At 45.2% G+C, this 20,186-nt stretch overlaps 1 protein-coding gene across 1 annotated transcript; it reads right to left on the bottom strand.

The window, feature by feature from the left end:
* Positions 1-1,537: 1,537 nt before the first annotated feature.
* LOC124718701 (homeobox protein abdominal-A homolog) lies at positions 1,538-19,120 on the bottom strand (the record flags this gene model as incomplete). The annotated part of the gene is made up of 2 exons (XM_047244323.1): positions 18,964-19,120; positions 1,538-1,875 (listed from the first exon to the last, which is right to left on the bottom strand). Coding segments are annotated over exons 1-2 (495 nt in total), but the record flags the coding sequence as incomplete, so codon positions are not given.
* Between the last annotated feature and the right edge of the window lie 1,066 nt (positions 19,121-20,186).

Genomic DNA, 20,186 nt, shown 5'->3' with positions numbered 1-20,186 from the left:
CCAAACAGAACTACTTACTCCGAAAACACGTGTTAAAATACGTCAGATAAGAATTAAATAAAAATAAAATATATCGAAAAAAGAACACATTATCGAATCTATGACACTCTTTCTCATAGAGGCAGTGCGCTTCCGCTTAGGACATGAAAGAGAAAGTTTCCACAACTGAAGAGTAATCATATACCGGAACAGTATTCACACATTCCATTTATTGTCTTCATACTCCTCTTTTGAAAATTCAGTCTCTCCTGTTTGGTGATTATTCCTGCTTCAAAGGCTGCAGAGGAGGAGTCAGAAGACAGCGATGTTCAGGTTCGTCCTCTCTTCATGTTGTGGTTTCAGTCTCTCTCTCTAGATGTCTGTTGTTTACTGAGCTTTTTTTGTTATATCACAGTCACATTACGTTACGATTTACGGTTAAAGTACTTGGAAATGATGCCTGGCGAGGGAGGTCTTCACAACGAAAAATGCTTCACCCAGAAAGTTCAGTGGGGAAGTCTCACCTGGCAACAACAATGCAGAACTTGGCAATCGTGTAAAAGCGAGAACGTCGATGCTGTCTTAAACTGGGAAGAGTTCTAAAATATTGTTCCAGTCACATTCTCTTTACCATAAATGTAGAACGTTAGGCAATAAATACTAAGCACTTATCAAGAAGAGTACTATTGCAACGTACCCTATATCTACACAAAAAAACTGTAAGTACTTGGCACTACAGTGCAACCAGACATTGCTTCCTAGAGACAATGTCCTTCCAAGAGACAATGTCAGTGAGCCGCTACTTTGAAGCAATTCCTCCCAAAAGTAATGTTGTTCTCTTTCTCTCCAATCACACACACGTTTCGCGAATGCTGACCAACGGTGAGTTTCCAAAGAGGACGGTGATCAGCTGATGAGAATCGTCAAGCGATGTAGAAGCTCAGGAGGCTGTGGAATGTTGCTGGGGTATCGATTACCTCTAATTCTTGCAGAGTCAGGTTGAGAAAGTTCATCGATTCTGGTGCATAAAATCTCAACTACCAAATTTCATTGCTCGTTTCTTAGAGGCACGACCCTCAGTGATATGTCCTCCTCTTCGTTCGTCTGCAGCTAGCAGACTTGAGTCACAATCTCGTCGAGTTGTGCTAGTCGCGTCTTTCACCTCGATTCCTGATCATCGAACTGGCGAGGGTTCCTCTCGACTCCGGAGTTGAGTTCTCTCTTGGAAGGCCTCAGGACCTTGCTGGTACCACTGCTTCCGCAGTAGCGTTATCCGGCGGGCGGATACGGGGTCCCTCTGGAACCTGCCGTGGCCAGAGCGGCGGCCCTACTGGAAGTAGGGGAACCCGGTCCAGGCTGGAGCTGGAGGCGTGGCCGTGGGCAGCAGCTCGTCCAGCGGCAGGTCGCAGAGTGGCTCCGGCATCTAGGTGGGCACCTTGGCCACCGCCTTGAGCAGGTCCGCGCCCGGAGGGGCCTTCTCCAGCCCCAGCTTGTGCTGGTCGTGCAGGTGGTGGCTGATGGTGTGGTGCTGCTGCGGCGGCTGCTGCGGCGGCGCCTGCTGCTGCTGTTGCTGCTGCTGCTGTTGCTGCTGTTGCTGTTGTTGTTGTTGCTGCTCCAGCTTCTTCTCCTGCTGCTGCTTCAGGCGGTCCTGCTCCTCGCGCTCGCGGCGCGCCTGCTCGTTGATCTCCTTGACAGCGCGCAGCTCCTTCTTGAGCTTCATGCGGCGGTTCTGGAACCAGATCTTGATCTGGCGCTCCGTAAGGCAGAGCGCGTGGGCGATTTCGATCCGCCGGCGTCGCGTCAAGTAGTGGTTAAAGTGGAATTCTTTCTCCAGCTCCAGTGTCTGGAAGCGCGTGTAGGTCTGCCGGCCGCGTCGCCGTGGGCAGCCGTTGGGCCCTGCAACAGAAAAGCCCAAAAGGGACACTGTGTTACACAGTTCGTCACGACACATGTACACAGTACACATTCCAACAGCCATAATAAAAATATCTAATAATGGTTACTCCATCGCAGTCTACATTAACCATTCTGTAAAGAAACGAGATCCAAGTTCAACGCTATGTCAACAACAGGGTATCTCTCAGTACCTGGTATGACGACGATCTTCGTCTCAATTGTCTTCAAGAAAAATTGATCCAGGCAGTACACTTGAGTGCACTAGAGTCGCTTTTAGGCGGAGGTGCTGAATGAGGTGCCGCTATTTGTAAGACATTGCATGCTTGTACTGGAGAATGATGTTACAAAGGCCGACACAGCTAATTAAGTAATTTAAGGTAAGTGTACTGATTCCCTTCAGAACACCACAGTCGATATCCTTCTCCATCCACCCACAATCAGTGTCCATAATGATTCATAGTCGTGAGCCGTTAAAGGTTGAGATCCCTCTCCTCTTTTGGGTGGACTTCAGCTGTTCGTCCTGCCATCCAGATTTAGACATAATGGGAAATCACCTTAGGGCAATATCATAATGGTTCCTTCGAAAAGCTGACAGCTGTAGCCCTTCTCTATCCTTCACAATCCTAGTCCGTCCCCAATGACTCGTCGTCGTTGTGAAGCTAAACTCAGATTTATACTCCTTTTTGGAGGCGTCAAGCCACACAAATTTAGGCATCCCGCGTCTCCCATTAACCACTTAAAGCCTTATCGGAACTGCTCCTTTCGAAAGGAGGCAGCTGAATGCCTTCACCTTGCTTCCACCTTCCGAGCCTGTGCCCCATCTCCAATTGACTCGTTACTGAAAGAACACTAAAACCCACAGGTCCTTTCTTCGCAGACCGCATCGATAAGGCTAAGTAAGTTGCTATGGTGCTTAACATGCTGCAATCGTATGCAGCTGAGCAGATTTCATGCAACTGTCCAAATTCACAGGTTTGAGTTTCACACAGCCTCCAGAACTGACTTCGTATGAGTTCTGAGATGACTCTTTTAGATTTCTCTTTATCATTCTGTTAACTCGGATTTCTATTCTAATAATTTGGGTTCATGTCCCAGACGCAGAGGTATACTTCTCATCTGCGTTCGAAATGGATAACGCTCTAACCGCCTATGTCAGGAGAATGAAAACCAAAGTACATCATAGTAAAAAATAATGAGACAAATTAGTAAATAAATGCTGTATCAAGAACACTCAAAGTGCCATACAAGAAAAGCGTTTGGGAATACTAGTAAGGGCCAAAAACAAAGATTTTCTACCACGTCCCATACATACTGAGACACAATGTTTTATTTGTGGCAATTTAAGTTCAGAAATAAAGCAGTAAGTTTCTCACCGGTAGTAATGAAGGCAACAAAAACCATTTCTCACATATTTTAAATTTTGGAACAGCAGAGGTAAGCATTACTTGGCTCAAAGACCGTGCACGACCTACTAATTCATATCTGAAACACTTTCTCCGTGATTCGGCACCTGTATCAAGTGTGTAGATATACAACAGAGTACCGAGAATATAACAGTACTGAAAACGCGTTTTGTGAAAAAGTCATACTTAGAACGTTTTCAATTTCCATTCTTCTTTGATTCAATTAAAGTTCTGGCAATGCTTTTAATCTTTTCTTTGAATGTAACTACATGACAGATCATGTAACCATAACCTAATCCAATGTGATCTTCTTCGCCCCTCCCAGCCTGTCCACAGTGAAGTCTAACCTATAAAAACAGTTTTGGGACATGTGACACTAAAATGATGAAACTTCACCCCAAGGAGAACTCTAAACTGTCGCAAAAGTCATTTAAGAATTTTACGAACAGAAACCAAAAGAAAATTAATCAAAGAAAAAGGCCGCCTAGTTGACCACTTTATCTCTCTTTAAATTAATGATGACCAAAGCAATATTACAAGCGGGTCATGGTCAGTTCTACTGCTGAAAGATGCAGTTTGAGTGACAAACCGCACCTTGCAGCACTAAATTAGAGAATTGTCTGTTAATCAAAGCGAAGTCGGCCATCATTAATAAAAAAAAATAGTGGACCAGATCTTGTTTTTCATTAATTATACCAACGGAAACTAAGGTTTCCTGAGAAATGCCATCACTTTCAATAGAAACTCAAGGGTATTCTAAATGGGAATTAGCGACAGTGGACTTATTTATTGATGTCACCCTTTAGTTCAAAATGGTTCAAATGGCTCTGAGCACTATGCGACTCATCTTCCGAGGTCATCAGTCACCTAGAACTTAGAACTAATTAAACCTAACAAACCTAAGGACATCACACAAACCCATGCCCGAGGCAGGATTCGAACCTGCGACCGTAGCTGTCGCTCGGCTCCAGACTGTAGCGCCCAGAACCGCACGGCCACCCTTTAGTAATCACACAGATGGCGCTGCATTTCTGGGTAACAACTAAAAACCTAATAAGCATATTTTTTAGATCTCTTTCATTGTGTGTTGCGAAATGTTTCTTACAAGCCTGATGACGAAATGTTTGTCTATGTTTGTTGACAGATACCACTGTGGACTGGAACTTGATGGTGACATTCGAGACCAGCACAAGGTCTGCTTCGAGACAGCGGATCATCCAGGAGTGTGAAGCTGGGAGAACACGGTAAAGTAAGCCTGCTGGTATAGAATCTAAGTTATTTGAACATAAAAGCAACGGCTCGATAAGATATCTACATCTACCCACTTAGAATTCCTGTGACTTCACTCCGTTGTTAACGAGAATGGGCACACATTCCTTACAATGGCCCAAGGGTATTATCTTCTCTCACCCCTGCGACACCAGTGATGCTGAACTTAGCCTACGTGATCTTCTCCCCTGCACAGATTACTCGGATCCAGACAATATAAAAATATTATTTGTATCGTACGAGTGATATTTCAAAACCAACGAAGATTACTTTCCTCCTAGCGGACTGACAGGTTCTCTAATTAGAGATCTCTACCGAATGCAGTTTGGAATCAGTTAGTTAATCGTCATTCGGAAGCTTCAATTATTTTGAAGTGCTCAGTTTCGTATCGCTAATTGACGTGTTCTGCGACTTACGTTTAATATTTTCTGCGTCCTGAGAAAGCTTTTATTTTGGTCACCTTTTCATTCTAGGGGACAGCAAAATGTTGCAAGAGGGAAGCTGCCGTGAGTAATAAGGGCGCAAAACGGTTCACATTTTGCTTTTGTTCGAAAACTGCCTGAAACTCACTCACTGCTATGGAACCACCACGGGAAGTACCCCCGCCATCCCTCCAAAAACGGAATTATTGTAAGATTCGCACGCAAAAAATTATTGGTTCCCTCGTCATATGTACGAAAACAGGAGGTACAACATCTATATCCGTATCCAGCCTGTACATCCATACTGTGCAAACCGCAGTGAAGTACATGGCAGAGGGTATTGCGCTTTGCACCAGCTATTACGGCTTCTTTCCGTTCCATTCACGTATGGACCGCGAGAAGAATGATTGCTCGTACGCATCTGTGCTCTGTAATTGGTATAATTTTGTCTTCGCGATCCCCACTGTAGCGGTACATAGGTAGTAGCAGTCATCAAAGCTGATCCAAGGAACCTTATAACTAGGCTTTCAGGGATAGTTTGATAGCTTTTGTCTATTTTTTTCAGTGCTGACAGTTCAATTTCTTTAACATCGCCGTGACGCTAGCCCACATATCAAACAAACTTGACAACATTCGCCTCTCCTGCTCTGTACACGTTCATTATCTCCAGTTGTTTCTATTTGGTACGGGTCCCATACACTTGGGAAATATTCTAGAATTGGTCGAGGAGCGTCTTAAAAAACTGATACCTGTTGTAAACTGACTGCATTTCCTTAGTATTTTCCTAACATTCTATCACTGCAGTGACACTCTAATGACCACTGTGTCGACAGAACGTTAAATTATGACCTTCCTTGTGTCGGGGTAAACACAGTTTCGCAGAAAATGTAAGTTTTTGATAATGTTTCAAGTAGTACCTTCAAATTTAGGTCGTACCTTTATTATCAAGTGATTTTATCTAACAATAGCAATAACGTATATTGCATTAATCGATTTTTTAAATAATTAACTGTGGCACAATGAGTTTCCACCCCGTGGTTCATCATCGTGACGCTGTATAAGTGTTTTACAGCTTGCAGAACTTGTACATTAGGTAACCATATCCGCCTTCTCCGGTTCGAATCCGGTGCATGACCGTCCACTGACATCTGGGGAGATCGAATCGCCGTATCCGCATTGAAGGGTTCTCAACTGACGTTTGCGGACCACTGTTGACTGCACGCGCTGGGTTTTCCATAAGTGAGAGACAGAGAAAGAGGAATGCAGACGGTTGTTTGATCTGTGACTCGACGGTTTCCTTCATCTCAAGCGTTAGCTTTCTGCTTGTGGAATAAGAGGGACATTTGAAAAGTCCGTTCGAAGTCCGAGAGATGGCACCACCGGCTCATACCGAGGTCGTTTTTCGTTAGCAGCATCTTTGGAAAGAACGCACACCAAGTTTCAGTCATATTGGTCTATTTCTTTGGGTTTGGCAAGGAAGTCAAATGATTGTCAAAAAATGGACGAAAAAGAATGTCATGTGGTGATCAAACATTACTTTATGAAAGACAAAACGCCTCAGAAGACTAAATAGAAGCATGATACATATTACGGTGACCCTGTACCTTCGGTTAGAATTGTTTACAAGTGGTTTCAAAATTTTTGGAGTGGCCATATGGGCACAAGTGATGCTGAACGTTCTGGACGCCCTATGGAGATTACGACTCCAGAAATCACTGATAGAATTCATGATATAGTCATGGATGACAGAAGAATTAAGGTGCGTGAGATTGCTAGTGCTGTGGGCATCTCGAATGAATGGGTACATAATGTTTTCCATAAACATTTGGACATGAGAAAGCTATCCGCAAGATGTGTACCGCGATTTACATAACTATACTCCTGAGACCAAGCAACAATCTAAACAATGGGTTACCAAGGAAGAATCTGCACCAAAACAAGCGAAGACCAGTTTTTCGGCCGGAAAGGTTATGGCGACTGTCTTTTGGGATTCGCAAGGGATAATCCTCATAGACTATCTGGAAAAGGGTAAAACTATTACAGGTGCATATTATTCATCGTTATAGGACCGTTTTAAAATCGAGCTGCAAGAAAAACGCCGGCGGTTGGACAGCAAAAATGTCCTTTTCCATAATGACAATGCACCAGCACACACCTCAGCAGTTGTGGTCGCAAAATTAATGGAAATAGGGTTCCAACTCGTTTCACATCCCCCCTATTCTCAGGACTTGGCTCCCTCGGACTACTATTTGTTCCCCAATTTGAAGAAATGGCTGATGGGACAAAGATTATATTCAAGGAGAATGTGAAGGCAGGAACTAATAGCTATTTTGCAGACTTGGACAATTCCTATTATTCGCAAGGGATCAACAATCAGAACAGCGTTGGACCCCAAACACTTACGTAGTTTTTATTTTTGCACGGACTTTCCAAACGCCCCTCGTATGCTGATGAATGAGCAATTAAGGATTCTTCTGAATGAGCTGTCAGACCTTCAGCAGAGATTCTTATCTTCTGGAGGTGGGATATTGCTGAGAACAGGAAGCCATAGCGTGCTTGTACACCGAACACATTCCGTAATTATTCGCATTGCCTTACTGAATTGCACATCTGTCTTCTTTGTGTGAGCACTATCGATCTATGTCGAACAGGTACAGAGTATGATAGAGCTAAGGTCGTGGTTCTTAAAGCATGAGCTCTCCAAGAAACAGTTGGAGGATGGCGTCCCAAAATCACACTGGCCACAGTGATTTTTGATAGTGGATAGGATCGTACGTTTTGCTCCAAGAAGCTGTGACGTTAAGTCCTAGTTTTACAAAAAAAAAAAAAAAAAAAAAAAATGGCTCTGAGCACTATGGGACTCAACTGCTGAGGTCATTAGTCCCCTAGAACTTAGAACTAGTTAAACCTAACTAACCTAAGGACATCACAAACATCCATGTCCGAGGCAGGATTCGAACCTGCGACCGTAGCAGTCTCGCGGTTCCAGACTGCAGCGCCTTTAACCGCACGGCCACTTCGGCTGGCTACTTTTACAAATCTCAATATTAAACTCTTTACGCAAATGACATGGGCCGTAGTGTGCACGTTGCACGTATACTCTTCCTGATTGTAACATCCTGCTGATTAGTCCCCGCCTGGAGTTCCGAAAGCGGGGCTGTTTTACCTAAGGAATATTTTATCCAACAGGATGGCATCATCATTTAACCACATAGTACAGCTGCAAGTTCTCCAGAAAAGTAACGACTGTAGTTTGCCATTGCTTTCGACAGTTCACAGCTCCAGCCTAGCATAGCGAAGATGACTCATGTTACAAGGCCGTATCAGTCAATCATCCCCGGAACTACCGGAAACGTTTCTGCCCGTCTCCAAGAACCTCACGTTTATTTTCCGGTTTGTCCAAAGATAACCCTCCGTTGTGATTACACCTACGGTACGGCTGTCTGTATCGTTGAGGAGCGCAAGCCACCCCACCTCGACAGTGTCTGTGGATCATGAGGCAGTCAGTCTTGAGTTAAGACTACCGAGGTGCCGTACCGCTTGCTTCGACAAAATGTTTACATGACAGTCATTTCCAGGTTTTGTCTCTAACATACGACCTAATGTCATCAAACTGGGAATGGAACCCGGCACTTACACGTTAGTGGCCGGCAATGCTGGTCACTTGAGAATTCCTTTTTTAAACATAGTCGGCTTGACTTAAGAGACGTCTGTTGTTTGCCTGCACTCACGCAGGTACAAATACGAGGGAGGGCTGCCCTGGACCACCGCGAGGGCCCGGAAGAGTTAGAAAGTTCGGCGCTGCGACGCGAGACAAAGGGCTGCCGGCTCTTTTGTGCGGCCAGGCGTCGCCTCCCGTAAATCTGCGTGACGCAACCCCTCTCGCCTCGCCACAAGTGGTGTCGCACCCCTTTGTGACCCACGGAAGAATGCGGCAGGGACAGGCTGGACTTTCTACTCTTTTTCTCGCGCAGGTCAGAGCGGCGGGGTGCGGGTGACGCTTTCCCTGCTGAGGTATTCTCACTCCTTTGCGAGGGCTCCGCAAAAAAAGGAACAAATACTTTTTTTGCCTTGAAACTCCTCCTCGGTGAGCTCTTCGAATGGGAAGTGCTGCAGCCTAACGGACAGTGTAAATATATCTCCCCTCAGCTGTGTATAGAGTTTTCACGAGTATGGGCTATAGATCTGGAAGCTCTATAGATTCGTATTCTATCACTTAGCTTGGTTATCAGATCGTGTAGTACCGGGAAGTATCATAAGAGCATCGAAATCGACAGCACATATGCAAAGATATCTGAATGGAACCAATATAACCTTTTAAAAAAAACTGTAACACCAAAAAACAATTAACGATAACGAAATTTCGTCTGGATAACATATTTAAGTGATTAACATAGCAAGTTCATAGGTTAACGTTAGCGCGAGGTAAGCCATTAGAAATGAGAAATGCTAGTACATTAATAACCAGCGTAATGCACAGACGGTTGAATGATTGCATGTAAACATGCATACATTATGTTGTACAGGTGTCGGTCAATACAAGGACATTTGGTTAGTTACTTTGGGGGAGGGAACCAAACAGCGAGGACATCGGTCCCATCGGATTATGGAAGGATGGGGAGAGAAGTCGGCCGTGCCCTTTCAAAGGACCCATCCCGGCATTTGCCCGAAGCGATTTAGGACAATCACGGGAAACCTAAATCGGCATGGCCGGACGCGGGTTTGAACCGTCGTTCTCCCGAATGCGAGTCCTATGTGCTGAGTAGTGGGCCACCACGCTCGATCAGAGACTGTTAATGCTGTTTGTGGATGACGCTGGAGCTGCAGACAGATCTGGTGATCGAGCAGGCCATGGAACACTCTGTAGAGTGTCTTGGGTTACGACATCCACGATTGGTGTGATGTATGGTAGCCGGCTATAAATGTAGAAAAATGTAAGTTAATGCGGATGAGTAGGAAAAACCAACCCATAATATTGGAGCAGGATTATTAGTGTCCTGCTTGATACAGTTACGTCGGTCAAATAAGTTGACCCAACACTGCAAAGGGTTGGTTCAAATGGCTCTGAGCACTATGGGACTCAACTGCTGAGGTCATTAGTCCCCTAGAACTTAGAACTAGTTAAACCTAACTAACCTAAGGACATCACAAACATCCATGCCCGAGGCAGGATTCGAACCTGCGACCGTAGCGGTCTTGCGGTTCCAGACTGCAGCGCCTTTAACCGCACGGCCACTTCGGCCGGCACTGCAAAGGGATACGAAACGTAAGGACCATGTGAGAGTTGTGTTAGGGATGACGTATGATCGACTTCGATTTAGTGGGAGAATTTTGGGTACGTGTGCTTCGTGTTTAAAGCAGACCCCATGTAGAACGCTCGTACGACCTATTCGTGAGTACTGCTCGAGTGTTTTGGATTCGCACTTGGCGGGCTTAAAGAAAGACATCGAAGAAATTCAGGGGCGGGATACTAGGTTTGTTATCGGTAAGTTTGAAGAAAACGCAAGGAGTGTTACGGAGCTGCTTCGGGAACTCACATGGGAATCCCTGGAGGGAAGGCGACATTCTTTCCGAGGAACGCTACTGAGAGAGTATAGAGAACCGGCATCTGAAGTTGACTGCAGAACGATTCTACTGCCGCTAACATGCATTTCCCGTTATAGCCGCCCGCATCTCGTGGTCGTGCGGTAGCGTTCTCGCTTCCCACGCCCGGGTTCCCGGGTTCGATTCCCGGCGGGGTCAGGGATTTTCTCTGCCTCGTGATGGCTGGGTGTTGTGTGCTGTCCTTAGGTTAGTTAGGTTTAAGTAGTTCTAAGTTCTAGGGGACTGATGACCATAGATGTTAAGTCCCATAGTGCTCAGAGCCACCACCACCACCGTTATAGCCACGATAATGAAATTCGAGCAACTGGGGCTCATGTGGAGTTATATAGAGATTAGTTTTTTCCTCTCTCTCTCTCTCTCTCTCTCTCTCTCTCTCTCTCTCTCTCTCTCTCTCTCTCTCTCTCTCTCTATTTGTGAATGAAAGAAAAAAGGAAACGAACAGTTGTGGTACAGGCTACCCTCCGCCATGCACCGTACGGTAGTTTGCGGAGTATGCACAGGCTGACAATTACTGAACTATATGAAAGAAAGCGTAAACTAGTTACGAACTACGGCATGCATATACTTCATTCTCCTTGTAAACGTCACTACCGGTATTCAGATTTAGGTTCGATATGCCTGCCATCATTGGCGATGATGTGGCGCAGACGAACAGCAAAATTCTGCATGGCCCGCTGATGTGTCGAAAAATAGATGCCGTCAATGACCTCCTGAATGGCTGTTTTTAGCTCAACAATGGTTTTGAGGTAATTACTGTACACCTTTTCTTTAGTACAGCCCCACAAGGCGGAATCGCACATGTTCAGATCCGGAGGATATGGTGGCCAATCGAGGCCCATGCCAGTGGCCTCTGGGTAGCCAGAATGCGGTCCCCCAAAGTGCTCCTCCAGGAGCAACACTCCTACTTCTGTGGGTCGAGCTCCGTCTTGCATCAATCACATCTTGTCGAAGTCAGGGTCACTTTGGACAATGGGATCAAATCATCTTCCAAAACCTTCGCGTAACGTTCGGTAGTCACTGTGCCATAAAGGAATATCACACCGATTACTCCGTGACCGGACATTGCACACCACATAGTCACGAGTGAGGGTGAAGGGACTTCTCGATCGCGAAATGCGGATTCTCTGTCTCCCAAATGCGCCAGTTTTGCTTATTGACGGTCACATCCAAAAGAATGTGGGCTTCGTCGCTGAACCAAAACATGCATACGCATACCAATACCCATCATGACCCGCAGCCAACCGTGCAGTTTGAACGTCCTAAGGCAAACTCTTCAGAAGTTATGGTAATTTTACTTCATTTAGTTCAATAACTGTCACTCTGTATGTAAATGTAGAAACCATGTAGTACGACGTTCTGTAAGATATATTATTAGTGTTTACGTTTACGTACGTATGTCACTAAGGCAGTAATGTTATTTTAAAACGCTGACAAATAGGGAAACTTGTTCTGGGTCGTGTTTACAGTGACAGCGGTTACGTACTGCAGTGACAGGTGTACCGGGTGATCAAAAAGTCAGTATAAATTTGAAAACTTAATAAACCACGGAATAACGTAGATAGAGGGGTAAAAATTGACACGCACGCTTGGAATGACATGGAGTTTTATTGGAACAAAAAAAAAAAAAAAAGTTCGCAAAATGTCCGACAGATGGCGCTCGACAGCAAAACGTAAGTGACTTGCTACCGTGACGGGTGAGAGGTACGCCGATATCTTACAGAATGGCATCATCCCCAGCCTGGCTGATAAACACCTGCTGGAACGTACGATGTTTATGTAGGATGGTGCTCCACCCTACATTGCTAGACGCGTGAAAGATCTCTTGCGCGCGTCGTTTGGTGATGATCGTGTGCTCAGCCGCCACTTTCGTCATGCTTGGCCTCCCAGGTCCCCAGACCTCAGTCCGTGCGATTATTGGCTTTGGGGTTACCTGAAGTCGCAAGTGTATCGTGATCGACCGACATCTCTAGGGATGCTGAAAGACAACACCCGACGCCAATGCCTCACCATAACTCCGGACATGCTTTACAATGCTGTTGAGAACATTATTCCTCGACTACAGCTATTGTTGAGGAATGATGGTGGACATATTGAGAATTTCCTGTAAAGAACATCATGTTTACTATGTCTTACTTTGTTATGCTAATTATTGCTATTCTGATCAGATGAAGCGCCATCCGTCGCACATTTTTTGAACTTTTGTATTTTTTTGGTTCTAATAAAACCCCATGTTATTCCAAGCATGTGCGTCAATTTGTACCTCTCTGTCTACATTATTCCGTGATTTATTCAGTTTTCAAATTTATACTGAGTTTTTGATCACCTGGTGAAGGTGTACAACTACGAGTTGTACATACATGAAAATGGCAAACGGACGAAAGCAGCTGGTAGTGGCATAAATGGCAGTGATGATACAACAGGCATGGTGGAAAACTGGAGTGTCTTTTTATTTTGTTTTAGCTGTTCAAGCTGGAGTACTTTCCTGGTAAGGAGATGGTGATATTTAAGAAAGTGCGCGTTTGTGGAGGTCGTAATCAGCTTTAGCGCCTAGTATATGGAGGAGGCCGTCGCTCTAGAGACGCGCCTCGCATTGTGCCCGTGAATCGCGGCGCCGCTCGCCGTGGTGAGTGTGGGAACCGCCGCGGGGTCTGCGCGCCGGCCTCTGCCCGCTGCTCTCTGCCGGTCGCCGCCACTTCGCAGTCGTAAATCACGGCGCCACGCCTCGTAAAACACGCGACGCGGTCGCCAGCGTGGCCGGGACGTCGCGCCGCTTCTTACCCGGCCATCTGCGGGCGCACCATGCAACTCTGGCGTCGTATTCGAGCACTCAGCTCTCTCCGCCACGATCGCTTTCTTCCCTGCACGGCGCGGTCTTTTTTTGTCTGCTGGCTGCTAAAGGAGTTTCTCCGCAGAATCGTCGGGAAGCGGAATATAATCATCAAACGTATCCCGACAACCTTACGTAATGGGAAACTGAGTCACTTGACCGCCAGTACGAAAGGAGGAGGGGAGTTCAAAAATGTTCAAATGTATGTGAAATCTTATGGGACTTAACTGCTAAGATCATCAGTCCCTAAGCTTACACACTACATAACCTACATTATCCTAAGGACAAACACACACACCCATGCCCGAGGGAGGACTCGAACCTCCGACGGGACCAGCCGCACAGTCCGTGACTGCAGCGCCTGAGGCCGCTCGGCTAATCCCGCGCGGCAGAACAACCTGAAGAAGTTTCTTACGTTGTATCCGTTGTTCACACGTACGTGGACATTCCAGAAATACTTTACAGTCACATAGCGTCACCCCCTCCACCCCTCTGCGGAACCGAATCCAGGATCTGCGCAAGCGTGTATAATCCTCTAACGAGATAATTAAATAAGTAGCCGCCAAATATAGCCGTTTTCTAAACGCAGTTAACATTAACAATTCGACTGAAGTTTCTACTAATGAGAAATGAGGAGAAGGGACGCGTATATATTTTAAACATTTTTTTTGTAGCTAAGATCGCTTTCGAAACTCTTTTTTTTTACCCGTTTCGGCAGATACAAACTGTCATCTTTAGATATCTAAAAATGTTTTTGGTTATACGTTCTCATTACTCATGCCATGCTAACACTTTAGTGGAGAGTGTACTGAACACTCCGCACAGGATTGTCAGAATTACAAATAGGTCTGTCACAAGTAAATTTATACACAGCTAAATGCACCTTGTGGAATCTGGCATATCTAGTGCTAGATAAGAACACAACATTGCCTACAGTGCCTCTCCTGAGTCAATTGGTTGGATCCTAGATGACGGAAAAAGCTTGGCCTGGCCAGATGAGTCCCAATTTCAGTTGCTAAGGGCTGATGGTAGGGTTCGAGTGCGGCACGGACCCCACGTAGCCATGGAGCCAGGTTGTCAACAAGGCACTGCGCAAGCCGGGACCAGCCGCACAATCTATAACTGCAGCGCCTAAGACCGCTCGGATAACCCGACGCGGTGGAGAGGGGGAGTATTCTGCTGTCAGTTCACAAACGCTACCAGCAGAACGGGTCCGTCAGGACAGCTCAATGACTTTGAGCGTGGTCTGGTCATTGGATATCACCCGACTAACAAATTCGTCACGGAGGTCATGGCCCCATCGGCTTAGAGAAGGAAGTAGGCCGTGCCTTTTGAAAGGAACCATCCCGGCATTGCCTCAAGCGAATTAGGGCAACCGTGGAAAACGTAAATCAGGATGGCCGGACGCGGGTCTGAACCATCGTCCTCCAGAATGCGAGTCCAGTATGCTAACCACTGCGCCACCTTTCCTCATGGACATTTCAACCCTTCTACAGCTGCCCTACTCGATTGTTGGTGATGTAACTGCGAAGTTTAAACGCGAAGGAACAATCACAGCTAAACCGAAACGAAGCAGACCTCATGTACGTAGTAATCGATGGAAAACTGTTGAGTAAAACAAGGAAACGTAATAGGCCCTCTATGTTACTTACATACTTAAACGATTTGGGAGATAATCTGAGCAGCCGTCCAATATAGTTTGTAGACGAAGCTGTCATTTACTGTTTCGTAAAGTCATCAGAAGATAAAAACCAATTGCAAAATGACTTAGATACGATATCTGAATGGTGCGAGAAATTGAAATTGTCTCTCACTAAGGAAAGTGAGAGTTCATCCACAAGAGTACAAAAACGCATTCGTTACATTTCGGTTACACGATAAATGACACAAATTAAAAGGCTGTCAGCTCGACTAAATAACCTAGAAATTACATTTACGAACAATTTGACTAGGAGCGATCATACGGTCAATGTTGTTGGGAAGGCAAACGAAAGACTGCGTCTTACTGGCAGAACACTTATAAGACGCAACTGGTCTATTGAAGAGATTGCCCAAACTACGCTTGTTCGTCCTCTGCCAGAGTATTTCTGTGCTGTATGGCATTCTAAAGGTGGCAGCAGTAAAATACAGGGAGCGAAAGGCTATTTACAATTTGTACCGAAACCAGATGGCAGTTGTAAGAGTCGAGGGACATGAGAGGGAAGCAGTGGTTGGGAAGGGAGACAGGGTTGTAGCCTCAACCCGATGTTATTCAATCTGTATATTGAGCAAGCAGTAAAGGAAGCAAAAGAAAAGTTCGGAGTAGGTATTAAAATCCACGGAGAAGAAATAAAAACTTTGAGGTTCGCCGATGACACTGTAATTCTGTCAGAGACAGGAGAGGACTTGGAAGAGCAGTTGAATGGAATGGATAGTGTCTTGAAAGGAGGATATAAGATGAACATCAACAAAAGTAAAACGAGGATAATGGAATGTAGTCGAATTAAATCGGGTGATGCTGAGGGAATTAGATTAGGAAATGAGACGCTTAAAGCAGTAAATGAGTTTTGCCATTTGGGGAGCAAAATAACTGATGATGGTCGAAGTAGAGAGGATATAAAATGTAGAGTGGCGATGGCAAGGAAAGTGTTTCTGAAGAAGAGAAGTTTGTTAACATCGAGTATAGATTTAAGTGTCAGGAAGTCGTTTCTGAAAGTATTTGTATGGAGTGTAGCCATGTATGGAAGTGAAACACGGACGATAAATAGTTTGGACAAGAAGAGAATAGAAGCTTTCGAAATGTGGTGCTACAGAAGAATGCTGAAGATTAGATGGGTAGTTCACATAACTAATGAGGAGGTATTGAATAGAATTGGGGAGAAGAGGAATCTGTGGCACAACTTGACAAGAAGAAGGGACCGGTTGGTAGGACATGTTCTGAGGCATCAAGGGATCATAAATTTAGCTTTGGAGGGCAGCGTGTAGGGTAAAAATCGTAGAGGGAGACCTAGAGATGAATACACTAAGCATATTCAGAAGGATGTAGGTTGCAGTAAGTCCTGGGAGATGAAGAAGTTTGCACAGGATAGGGTAGCATGGAAAGCTGCATCAAACCAGTCTCCGGACTGAAGACCACAACAACAATGGCATTCTTAGCAGATAGGAATGACGCAGGATATCGAATAACTTCAAGAAGGATAGCTCCATTTGTATTCTAACGAAATAGCCAGAATTTCACGGGTTTGATAAGTGACGTGGGATGGCACTCATTAAAACAAGGGAGTTTTTCGTTGCGGCGGAATTTTTTTATCGAAATTTCCATCACCAGCTTTCTCCTGCAAACGTGAAAATATTTTACTGTCGCCACCTACTTAGGGAGAAATGACCAGCAATCATCATAATAAAATAAGAGAAATCATACCTCATACAGGAAGATTTAAGTGCTCATTTTTTCTTCGCGCTGTTAGAGAGTGGAAAGGTAAATAAAGTTTGTTCGAAGAACGTTCTGGCAGTGTGTGTTGGCGTAGATGCACTGACAGACAAAGACCCTTGATCAGTGGGCAAGGTAGTTGTAAAACAACATATAAAATCAGTAGAAGAAATCACGCGTGACTTGTTAAGTGCTGCAACAGTCCAACTAACGCAATGATTGTGCATACCGAGTTCAATAGAATGCGGTGCAGTAGTCGAATAGCTTCTCATAATCAACACGTTTCGGTAAACAGCGACTCCACTGGACAAGGGATGATTGGAACTGATTGATTTGCGGCGATGGATCACACTATACCCTGTGGCAAATCGATCTAAGTTCAGGCTCGTGGAGGCTCTGTAATGGTGTGCGGTGTGTGCAGTTCGAGTGATATGGAACCCCTGTTACGTCGAGATACGACTCTGACAGGGGACACGTACGTAAGTATCCTGTCGGATCATCTGTGTCCGTTCATGTCCATTGTGCATTCCGACGGACTTGGTCAATTCCAGCAGGACAATGTGACACCTCACACCCCACACGCCCAGGACTGATACAGATTGGCTCCAGAAACACTCTTCTGAGTTCATGCCACGAAGTGTCGCGGCACTACACGATATTAGGCAGGTGTACCTGTTTCTTTGACTCTTCAGTATATATATATATATATACCGGGTGAAAGATCTCTTGCGCGCGTCGTTTGGTGACGATCGTGTGCTCAGTCGCCACTTTCGTCATGCTTGGCCTCCCAGGTCCCCAAACCTCAGTCCGTGCGATTATTGGCTTTGGGGTTACCTGAAGTCGCAAGTGTATCGTGATCGACCGACATCTCTAGGGATGCTGAAGGACAACATCCGACGCCAATGCCTCACTATAGCTCCGGACATGCTTTACAGTGCTGTTGACAACATTATTCCTCGACTACAGCTACTGTTGAGGAATGATGGTGGACATATTGAGCATTTCCTGTTAAGAACATCATCTTTGCTTTGTCTTACTTTGTTATGCTCATTATTGCTATTCTGATGAGATGAAGCGCCAGTTTTTATATATATATATATATATATAATAGAGGGAAACATTCCACGTGGGAAAAATATATCTAAAAAGAAAGATGATGAAACTTACCAAACAAAAGCGCTGGCAGGTCGATAGACACACAAGCAAACACGAACATACACACAAAATTCTAGCTTTCGCAACCAATGGTTGCCTCGTCAGGAAAGAGGGAAGGAGAAGGAAAGACAAAAGGATATGGGTTTTAAGGGAGAGGGTAAGGAGTCATTCCAATCCCGGGAGCGGTAAGTTTTTCCCCCTAAGGTAAGTCTTTCCGCTCCCGGGATTGGAATGACTCCTTACCCTCTCCCTTAAAACCCATATCCTTTTGTCTTTCCTTCTCCTTCCCTCTTTCCTGACGAGGCAACCATTGGTTGCGAAAGCTAGAATTTTGTGTGTATGTTTGTGTTTGCTTGTGTGTCTATCGACCTGCCAGCGCTTTTGTTTGGTAAGTTTCATCATCTTTCTTTTTAGATATATATATATATATATATATATATATATATACTTCCAAATGTTCATTACCGGATTATGTAGGAATCTGAAGCAAATCGGCCTAAAACTTTCAGAAACTTTTGGTACATGTATCCTCTTTATATATTAGATGTACGTAGTTTCAAGTCATATTACCAAATCTTGTCTTTAAGGTAAAGTGTGCGAAATTTAATCAAGATAGGAATAAAGTTGTAGATTTGTATGAATTACAAACGAACAGACCCTGTTTATATAATGAGTGTGTGTGTGTATTTAATATTTGTCTAACTTCTTGGCGGGCATCCTCACATCTAATACTGTAGTGACTTGTTCGTAGCTTACACTTTGGACATGTTTCCCGACAGGTTCTCATATCTTTCTCGGCCGCAGACGTCATACGACGACTCGCAGAAACAGCTGTGCCGTGTGCCTGAAATCTCCCTGCATCTCTCGACGGCCAGATTCCTCTCTGAAGCTGTTCCGCGGCCTGTCTTATTTACCTCAACGCGGTAATAGCCGTAGATCCCCCGCAGGCGCCGCGCCGGTAATTTGTGAACCAGATATTTATGCCCTCTCTCCGCCCGCATGCGACACGCATCAAGCTCTCGCCGCGCGGCGGTTGGCGGCCCTGCGTATGATGTCCCTTCCTCCGCAACAGCGCCAAGTTGGCAGCAGTGCGCCGTAAATTAGTGCAGACCGGCTGTAAAACCCGGCCCGCGACGGCGTCCAGCGCCTCCTGCATTTTTATTGCCGAGCTAATTGAAATACCGAGGTGCATCCCAAAGACGTTACCGGGGAGGAAATGAGCTTCTAATGCGACATTACTTGGAGGATAGCTGCGATACAAACCCACGACATTTCGGAATTTCCAGAACGTCTTCATCACCACCATCATCTCATCGTCATCAGCCGGCCTGACGTGTGTTGTTTTAGTTGCGTCACTGCGACTACCGTTGTTGACAATTCAGAAATGTTTCGCGTTGCATTACATCATTCCGTAATTTATGGTTTCGCCGGCCATAGTAATCGCATTTTGCTCACAATACAGGACTATTCAGCTGCCCCTACCGATGTCGTTTTATACAACCCGCAATGTGTATCTGGCTTTCAATAATCACGCGCGAGATTTTCGTATCGTCTCAATCCCTATGGAAAAACTACTAGTCCTACTGAAAAAATTAAGAGGACCTAGTTGCAAGAAATTTAATGTGCTTAAATTTTATTCTGGGATACGTTTGCGTTGGATGCCATGTTGCCGGCCGAAGTGGCCGTGCGGTTAAAGGCGCTGCAGTCTGGAACCGCAAGACCGCTACGGTCGCAGGTTCGAATCCTGCCTCGAGCATGGATGTTTGTGATGTCCTTAGGTTAGTTAGGTTTAACTAGTTCTAAGTTCTAGGGGACTAATGACCTCAGAAGTTGAGTCCCATAGTGCTCAGAGCCATTTGAACCATTTTGATGCCATGTTTTTCGAGTTATTCAAGATAAACGCACAAAAGGGACGTTGAAACGCACCTCCTCCTCCACACTAATCCCTCACCAGTGAGGATTTCTAGTATGTTGTTCGTGGCACTCCCTACTACCACTACGCAAAAAATTCCACCTACACGAACTATACAGAGGTCCTTACTGAGTGGACTATTACGCCATAAGCGTAGTCTGCGACTTCGTTAACATTATTAAACATACCTGTGAAGCTACTGAAAGAAAAACTATTTTGGTAAATGTTACGTAGAACTAATTACATTGATAATTCGATCCGAACTGAAGTACAGTAGTATCGTTGTCGAAGGCCTGATAAATACGACGAT

This window comes from Schistocerca piceifrons, chromosome 10 (genome assembly GCF_021461385.2).
Source record: "Schistocerca piceifrons isolate TAMUIC-IGC-003096 chromosome 10, iqSchPice1.1, whole genome shotgun sequence".
Taxonomy (NCBI): domain Eukaryota; kingdom Metazoa; phylum Arthropoda; class Insecta; order Orthoptera; family Acrididae; genus Schistocerca; species Schistocerca piceifrons.
The sequence above is the reverse complement of the archived record's forward strand: the minus strand, read 5'-3'. Positions and strand labels throughout refer to the sequence as shown.